The 9844-nt window shown below is 43.2% G+C and overlaps 1 protein-coding gene across 2 annotated transcripts in view; it reads right to left on the minus strand.

Annotated features, from left to right (window-relative positions):
* Positions 1-9427, minus strand: part of fzy (cell division cycle 20 protein fzy) — a 45347-nt gene extending 35920 nt beyond the window's left edge. The window contains exons 1-4 of one of the 2 annotated variants that reach the window (XM_050183249.3): positions 9268-9427; positions 7179-7405; positions 4496-4614; positions 2530-2665 (exon numbers count right to left, since the gene is read on the minus strand). In XM_050183249.3, the coding sequence (XP_050039206.1) occupies positions 2530-2665; positions 4496-4614; positions 7179-7392 (469 nt within the window). In that variant the 5' untranslated portion in view covers positions 7393-7405; positions 9268-9427. Of the gene's footprint in view, positions 1-2529; positions 2666-4495; positions 4615-7178; positions 7406-8958; positions 9033-9267 lie in introns of those variants that run through there. The other variant, XM_055073937.1, reaches the window with a different exon arrangement.
* Positions 9428-9844: the final 417 nt, after the last annotated feature.

The raw sequence follows: 9844 nt of genomic DNA on the forward strand, positions 1-9844 counted from the left end.
ATGGGGGACCATCATAGCAACTGTGCAGTCCATTTTTTAATGTTTCCTACATGGCAAACACAGTCTTTTCCCCAAGGTTTAACAGGAATAAAACAACTACAATCAATGGCTGTTAAACACAAATGTCTCTGCTACAAAATGAGCTGTATATGTTACTTAAAATTAAAATGTGGTGCGACCTCACAAAGCTGTACACTGGGCTAAGAGGATGCCATAGTGCGGGTCTCTGGATTAAATTTCGCCACCTGTGGAACAAGCACCTAAATAGCCATACCTGAGCATTTTTGCATTCTGCCACCGCCTGTATGCAGCTGCCACAACCAGGGTCGAACCTATGCAGGGTTTGGGTATGGGCTAGTTGGTATTCCATTGTGAACATCACTTACAGCGCGTACATAGAGACCAAAAGAACAACGAAGACAAGCGCTTGCCTTCCTCGTTCTTTTGGTCCCTGTCTATGCACGTGCTGTAAGTGATGTTTGCAATCGAACCTACGACCTTGTGCACAACAGCACAACACCACAGCCACTAAGCAAGCAAGGGGGGTTGGCAGTATAATGATGAGGACAACATGGCCTGAACAATGCACACACGCATTGCAAGCACCACTGTAACAGTCTTGCAACAACTTTTTTTAAATAAAAGAATCTCTGGTCATATTTTCATCTTTGAGAACAACATTCTGCCTAAGCACCCAAAGACTCTTAACTTTGCGACGACAACATGCAAATCCTTCAATGACTGAATGATAAAGCCAGACACTTTTGCTTTGACGCACAAAGCTGTGAAAGCTACATTCAATTTCCTGCAGCTCTTCCTGGCCTCATTGCCAGAGCTTCCAAATGAGAACGCTGTCGCCTTTGACAATATTAGATCAGCAGCCATCCCTCTAAAATGTTATGTGTGGAAAAAAAAAATTGTGGCATAATCTGGATAAGTTCAGACTTGTTACAGCCCATTTTGTCTTATCTAGTACTCCAAGGAACAACAACTGCAACAAACTGACCTGCATGGAAAAAGGTATGGCAGGTCCAACTCACTTTGGTATAAAGGCGTCGGCCTACGTATATATGCCGACGAATTCCTTAAACTTAGTACGGCTAAGCCTCGATATAACAAAGTTGTCCTTGCAGCAAAAACTTTGTTCAATTGCAAGTTTCACTAATTCGAGGTTTTCATATTTCGGCTGTAAAAACAACTTTAGAATTTCCCAGAGCATTCCTGGTGGATAGTATTATCTAAGCACTTGTCAGTATCACGCTTATACTTATATAAATAAATTGCAAGATGGTCGGGTAGTAACAGAGTGTTACGAGTGCCAGCGTGTACAGTGTCGAGAGATATGCATCAACGTGGCTCGGAGCGTCAGCATGCGTTGCATCGCGCTACGCCATAAATCGTGGACACCATGGCCGATTGCGCTCCATGCCCGCAGGCGACGCCCACAAATTAAAAAGTGTAGAAAGATACGGATATTCAACCTGAGCAAAAAGAAAAAAGAAAAGTCAGTTTCACTAAAAAGGCACAGCATCGATGATGGTAGTAGAAAGACACTACTCGAAGTAAGGTTTGTAGTTTAATTGGCAAGACATGCACTCAGGCAAACATTAACGAATCAAACCTGATGACCACGAACTTGCTGTTGCAACATATGCGAATACTTCAGAAACTTGAGATTATGTGACCGCTAACACTAGACACGCGAGAACCGAATGCGCACCAAAGCACCAATGGTCTTGACTTTGCATTTGCTATGGATATGACCTCTAAAATAATGGAGCATGGCCCGTGCATGGATGCGTGAAAGAAGAAGACTCGCACGCTAGGAGGGGAGAACAGATAGGCATGCGTTTCTGCCCCTCTCCATCCCTGGCGCGTGCTTGATCCCGTTACCACGTGTTCACTCCCTCCCTATGCCCCCTTGCACAGAAATCCTCAGCTCTCGTTTCTTCAAGCACTGCGAGCTGCAGTGTGCCCCGCAGCTTCTGCAAGTTCTACAGGAGAAATGGCGCAGCGGTGATTCCTACTTACCGCATGCCAGTGTGCGCACTCCGATGGCGTTTCTGCCACTAGCTTTTCATGCAAAAGAACACTTGAAATAACTTTTGCCTTGGCCGACACTTTTACAGCTTTCTGCTAGATTTGCAGCCATACAGGATTCGAGTACATGCTTTAAATTGCCGAAAACTTTGTAAAATCGAAACAGTCACAAAATTCACTAAATGGCAAAAAAAAAGAAAAAGTTATGCAAGAATTTGGTTTTCAATGAAACTAAGATTGGGAAGTGAAAATAGTTTGTTACATCACAAATTTCATTAAATCGAGGTTGGACTAAAGAGTGAGAAATAGTGCACCTAAAATCCCACCCCTGCTTCCATTTTGTACTCCTTTTGCAGATGTGTGCATTCTTTTGTACTCTCGGCAGTGTTCTTCCCCTACTTTGGCTGCAACTCCCTAGTAATGCCGCTTCTAGTCTGGTCATTTTAACGTAATCTAGCATAAATGAGCATAAAAGTGGCAATAAAGTACCTTCAGGTGCTGGAGGGGCTTTGTCACTGTAGGCCATGATGCGAAAGTTGGCAAGGTCAGTATTGAGCTGACCTTCCAGGGCAGCCCGATACTCTGGGTTTTCAGAGTTCTCATTGATGTTCTCTTGATTTGTCAGCTAAAACAAAAAATTAAAAAAGGCATCATTTTCTCTCCATGGACATTACCATGCCAAGCAAACACTGTAGGAGCTTCATAATGTGAATTTCACAGCAGCAGCAACAGTTCTGAAATTACCCAAGGAAAAAAGAAATGGCCACTGCATCAACATAATACCTCTCTATAGTGGGGCGGGAGGGAGGGAACCACTTTTACAGTAAGTTTGTCAAACAAAATGAAGCCACTGAAAGCAATACGGTTGACAAATCGTGGTCATATAGTCTCACACTCATGGCACTAATTCTCTAGAAACAGCTGGAGGGCATGGAGAAGAATTCATCTCCCCCTGCATAGCATTTGAGCAGTGCAGATACAAGAGGACGTACGCGATACATTGAGGAGGCAGCTACAAGCAATAGCTACAGATAGAAGTTGTACGTGTGACATGCATAAGACGTGTGGGAGCACATGGCTTTGATTTCATTTACATTGTTTGGCAACCAACGAAGCCACAAGCAAAAATAAACATGGTATTGAGTTAGGTAGAAATGCGAAGAGAAGATCAGATGTGTTCGAGGAGAGCACACAGGCTTACGGGGCCTCTGCCACAGAGTCATATCATCATCAGCCTATTTACATCTATTTCAGGATGACTGCCTCTGCCAGCAATCTGATTACCCCTGTCTTGTGCCAGCTGATCCCATCTTTTGCTTACTATTTTCCCAATTTCGTCACATCACTCAATTCTCTGTCATACTCTGCTGTGCTTCCCTTCCCTGGGCACCTATTTTGTAACTAATAAATAGGGGTGTGTGGACACCAAATAGTAGATTTAAAATAAAACCACGAAAACAAAGCTGAATATCAAAATCTTGTGCAGAATTAAATGCTTACAAATTCTGGGCAAGAAAGTGCGGTGCTGCACCTGCTCGGGAGTCTCCTAGGATTGCATAGGTACGTACAAATCAAGATACACTGAACAGTCTACTCTTATTAAAGGAAATGCCAAATTAGTATGCCAGCAGTGGTTACCAGCTCAGTTCTAGCATATGGTGCGGAATTTTTTTTTATCAATAGAACATCTTCTGAATAGAATCAATTGTCTTTTTTTCCTCTGAAGCTAATGAATCAGCAATGTTATGTTGTACCGAGGTTCTCAGCTTAATAGTGGACCTGTGTTTTAAGGCAACCTTTTATTTATTGCATAGAAAGTTTTCAGTTTTTCGCCAAAATACACAAGGTGTATATATCTGTATTCTAGGGGGGTCATCGCAAGGCCAATCAGTGCGACATATGATAAGGCCGCGCATCACACGACTTGATCACTGCTCCGCATGTAGCTGGCACCATACGTGCTTTTTCATTTGCAAGTTTGGCACAATTTGCCCCCTGCAAAGAGATTCTGAAATCCAAGAGGTCGTGGCATGTTCACACACCACGGGTACACGGCACTGCATGGGTCTTTACACCGAACATATTGAATATTCAATAAATCGAATGGTAGATACTCTATTCAAATCAAATTATTTGAATGATGACTATTCGATTCAGCGATATTTGAGTATTTGCATACCCCTACTGATAAACCATCGTTTATCTGTCCTACAGCTTACATGGCCTGCCCAGCTTTACTTTCTATTGTTAACGTCCAATAGAATACTGGCTGTCTTCCTGTCCCTTAAGGTTACGCCCAACATATTTTATTCCTTCACCCATTAAGCAACCTTTAACTTCTCAAACCGCATTGTTAAGCTCCAAGTTTGTACCCCATGTAACTCGTCTCAGCAATAATAAATGGTGAAACAGTTTTCCGTAACCATTAAATTCCTTCTACACAAGCAATACTGACCACATAGTTTGCCAGTTCGAACTGCATTTTGTGCCGGTTCGGTATAAAGCGATCACCACCACTTCGGCCAAGTGGCGTCGTCTGTTTTGATGGGTTTTTGTGGCTGCGGTTGTGTTTGCCTGAAAAAGGAAATGCATACACTTAATTGTGCACACGCTGCACCACCGAAAACAAAATGAAGCAGACTCAAAAGAAATCCTAGCACAAACACATAAGCAACAAGGACTGAATTTTTATTAATTTAATGGCAATGTGAACCTAATACAAGAAAACTAAGGGAAACACCAAGAGCAAACCACAAGAGCTAGCTATAACTTGTGCACATGAAGCTCTGTAAACACTTGTCATTCTTTATGCACCCCACACTCACCACCAGACTACCCCCCTTTCCTTCAGCTTCGCAATTTACCAAATCAAGTCACTGTAAGAATGCAGAATTTCTTACTGCAGTGTATCATATCCTGGACTTTACAGAAACCTGGCTTTGCAGCAAATGCTACACAAAGTGGAAAGTTGGATTGAACATCAGATTTTGCAGCTGAACTTTCCAGAAAACGAATCCATGACAATTTCGTGAATAGCACATTTTAAGCCTGTGAACAACTGAAGTAAAACCTCGTTATAACTAAGATGAAGAGGCCGTCAAAATTACTTAGTTATATTGATTAATACTTTGTTATGCCGGGGGTTTCAGCAAACACCTTAACAAATTGTTAAATGGTGTGACAGATAGTACAATTATAGTCCATAAGCTGCTCTACTCAAAGAGGCAGACATTACTTGTACAACATATCGAAAATTCATAATTGAATAATTAATGAACATTCACCAATTAAGTGTTCAACTCAATTGACATCTTATGGCACATTGTTATTAACAGATTCTATAGAAGTTCGCAAGGCAGATCCACTTGAAATGAATTATCAGGATGACAGCACCAATACTAATTCCCGTAATTTGCAGAGAAATCCAGTTACTTTTGTGCTTCAATGCATAAAACACCGTTTTGTTAAGAAAGTAAGTGGAACAACAGTGCATTCTTATAGCAAGTTTGACGTGGCATAGGTCGTAAATGGTGTCATCCACACAATTCTTTTCAAGTTGATAGGCCTTGAAGTCACACCCACTAAAATTTGTAAATTGCAATATGTGCCACAAGGTAATTAGTTAAAACTCAATTACTGAATTTTTTTTTAATCGACTAGGCATTTCAATTTTGTGCAAGGAATGTCAGCCTCTTCGAGTAGACCAGCTCACCCACTAGAATTGTGCTATCTGCCCCAGGCTATCTTAAAAAATTCTGGAAAGTTCCTTGAAACACCCTGTATAAATCATTGCCCTTTTGCAATATATGCCCAATACGGTGCACAAATTTAAACATGCATAAAAAGAAGGAACTTTCCAGCAAATGGACCTGCTAGATGGTGATGTACAAAGAAAATTTTAATAGAACAGCAAAAGATATTCGGCATGTGCATCACACGACTTCTTAGCACCCGACATGACTGCCTTTACAATAGCTGCCCTCTGTTCCGATGAGATGGTCTTTCGCTACTGCTTCCCATTTGGCTCGTTTAAACAGTCATGAAACCGACGAAATAGCGATGTGGTTGAAGAAAACGACTTTCACACAACATGGCGCACCTACTAGGCTGCTCATCCAGGCAGATTCGCCGCTCTCACATGGCTCCACTGTGTGAATGAGGAGGCCAACGGACCTCGATGCACTGGCTTGGACGACTAATGACCTCCAAGGGTGAACCGGCGCTGATGCTACCTCTAAAGCCACATCTAGCTGCACCAGCCTGCATGGCACTCCGCAGTCAGAGAGAAGTGGATGCACTGGTCTTTCGCACGGTCTCACGCAAGTAGCAGCTAACCGTCACACTTGTCTTTCGAAATGCGGCACGTTGCACATGTTTAGTGCAGCTAGGCGTGGCCTGCAAGATTGCACCAGCGCAACCTCAGGTACAATGATCGGTATAGTTGCATATGTTCAAAAGCTTCAGCAGCGCGAAACAAAATCGGCCACGTAAAATGCCAAATGGAGGCACACTGCATCAGCTGTGGTGCTGCCACATCTTTCTCCTGGCAGCAAAAAATATTTATTACACCATACTACATATATAAGCTATATGGCAACATTTATAGCCACCATGGCACAGAAAACAAGTCTATTGGATAATGTGCAGCTTCTCATCGTGCATGCGGCCCTCCTACGCAATGGCCTTGACGACACTAGACCCAACTACAGCCAATAACCATGAAAGGACCAAAATTGCTTCAACATAGCAGCTAGAAGTGGTACCCAAAATATTTATAACAGATCAAATACAAGTTTTAGGTGTGTTAGCAACCAAAACGCGGTTTTCCCAAGATTATATCCTCAGCAACATTATGTGATGCTCTTAGCGCTCTGGTTTTGCAGACGTGTAAACTTGAATGGGATGTGCCAACAGCGGCTCAAAAAAGAAAAAGAAAACAGTATTGTGCAAATTTTTTTCACGATGCTGCTACAACTGCACTAGTGCTGCACGTTTTAGCAAAACCCATCCTGTGACACAGTACACCAAACTTTCTTTTGCAAGGACTGCGTAGTTGACCAAAACTGGATATGCACAACTTATAGGACAGCGATTTGTCAATCAGCAAGCTCGCATAAAAGTTTCAAACTGAAGCTCACCAGGAGTCTTCCTCGGAGTTTTTGAGGGCGTCTTGCTTGTGGAAATGTTGGCCTGGCAAGCCGACAGGTTTTGCAATGAAGAGTTAAATAGGGCAGAGGTGGATAAAATGGAAGTGTTTGTTGTGTTCAGGACAGAGTTGTCCATCGTCTTGCATGAACGCGTCAGCCCGCGGCTGTTGTTGAAGTCCTTGCCGTCCCTTTCGATCAGTGGCATGGTGCTGGTGTCACTGGAAATTGTTCAAGTTGAAATTACAAATCGGTGCGAGTCAGTTTGTTTGCCTGCTGTACTGAAATGGTGCTTCAGGTGAAAAACCAGATACAAATAAAAAGAAGTTCTAAAATTGGGAACCTCAAAGAGTTAACAAAGCAGGGCACGAAATTGGCACGTTAACAGTCACGCTAGCAAAGGAGTAAAGTAGCTTAAGGAAATAAAACATTGCTAAACCGACTGCGTAGAAGAGAGGCGTGCTATAGTACAACATCTATAGTAAATTGCATGCTGGTTACATTGGCTTTAACACCCTCTGTAGTAGCCCTTTACTCTAGTGCAGCCAGCAGACATGGTACTGAACCCTTGCTGAAATGAAGAGTGTGAAGAAAAAAACAGATCCAGGTCTTAACACTACAGCGCTCCGTTTTTGCGCACTTTAGATTTAGCAGTCCAGAACTAACATGCCTAAGCTGCCACTCTTGTGCAGAGAACCCTCACCTCAACCCCCCCCCACCCTCCCACCGGTCCCATTTTCTTTTTTATCATGTATCTAAGCACTCTTCTGATTGAAAGTGCTATATGCTGGAGCTTTCAACCCTCTGTGACCAAGGTGCCATTGTGCCAACAAGTGCAGAACACTGGAGTGTGTGCACAGCCTCGACACTGCTGAATACATTTGCAAATCATTTAAATACATTTGCAATCATAATCCAATCATTGCAAAGTGGAACAAACAACCACAAGTTAAATATCTGCAGATCCTAATGCGCGCGTACGTGCACGCACCAAATAGACCATCTTGATAGAGACTTCCACTCACTCACTGAAGTTGCAAGGTCGTCACACAGCACGCATTAAACCAGTTCATCTGCTGCGCAGACCTACCCACCTAATGGTGCTCGTGCTGAACAGACATTAATACAGCACAATACAGACGGTGGCGAATTAATTGAATTTTGACTTCACTTGATTTCAGTGGCGTGGCTAAACACCAGAAAGTTTTCTCAAGGTAACGAGACAAGGCGTACTTCGCATTCAAGCCTGGAGAAAGTAATGCGCTGCAACTGGCAAGGGTACCTCCAACTGTTCAGCACAAGGACGCGAAACCTGGTCGAAAAACAAAAGAGTCTGGCGTAGCGAGCGCAAAGCGGCTTCAAATGAAAAAAGAACATACGTTTGAATAAAGGCCTCAAAATTAACGAAAGCATAAGAACCCCTTCGCGACGATACGCACGGTGTATGCCGCTGTTATCCTATAAACTTGTGGCTCATACCCACCTAAGGCGCTACTAAGGGGAAGTGCCACCTAGTTGTGCGGGGTGTATGTACGTGCTCACTAAAAACCAAAGCAGGATATAGCATCACAGGCCGCTGAGAAAGTCAAGAGCACAATCACCAGGGGAGAAAAAGAACGAACAAACGATATACTCATAGGAGAATTGCAATATGACTGTACGACAACGAATGCGCGACAGTCGGGCCTGAAATGCTGCAGGCACCCCATATCGTAATGTCAACATGTTAAATTAATTTGGCCGGGGAATTTTTGCAATGAAAGCTCAGCATTACCGGTTCCGCACCACTATCGTCGGCAGTCGTGCCCAGAACTCCAGAGCACAAAATTCCATCGCTTATTGCTTAGCACTACCCGACTTCAGCCTGTGAAGTAGGGGTGACAGCAGGTAACGCAAACCATTCTCGACTTTTCACTCATACTTTTTAAAACGGCCCTGCGTGACTTAATAGATTCGATCATTAAGGGTACACTCGGCCAGAATTATTCTACGAGCAGCAGATATTTTGCGTGAGCACACCCAGCAGAACAAAAGCACGTCAAACCGCTAACACAACCGAATTAAAAGACTAGTTGTGTCTCACCTTAAAAGCAGAAGTCGGTGATAAAGAATAAAAAAAAAATGTTTTACGACCTAGCAGTTCCACAGAGCACCACGCCGGGATACAACAATAACGCTCGACGTCAGCGAGCTGAGTGTTGAGACGTTGGGCCAGCCAGCCAGCAGTATACGAAATTTAAATGGTGGCGCCCAACAACCCGCACCAGCCATGCACGAGCACACGCTACCTTTTGCAACGGTAACCATAGAGGGCAGCACAAAACAATTTTCGCTCGTTCTATCTTATTTTTACCACTTTCTTTTTCAATTATCACGCACCTTCGTAGCTCATGGACTGCAAGTTGAGTAGTAAATGTATATTGTAGCGTATAAGATGAACAAATTATACGCAGAATCTCCTGTGGGCCTGTGGGAGTTATCTAAATGATGCGTAAGCATTTGTTACTAATCGCCTCATGGAGGAAGGAAGCTTTTTTTTTTTCTTTTGAATCACTTTGCTATTTCGTTGTCGTGTGCGATTGTATTTGGTATAATTGAAACACCTCAAAAGAATCGTGAAACCGAGGACCGCGGCTGCCTCCGTATTCAGAAATGCAACC

The sequence above is a fragment of the Dermacentor andersoni genome, chromosome 4 (assembly GCF_023375885.2).
Source record: "Dermacentor andersoni chromosome 4, qqDerAnde1_hic_scaffold, whole genome shotgun sequence".
Lineage (NCBI taxonomy): Eukaryota > Metazoa > Arthropoda > Arachnida > Ixodida > Ixodidae > Dermacentor > Dermacentor andersoni.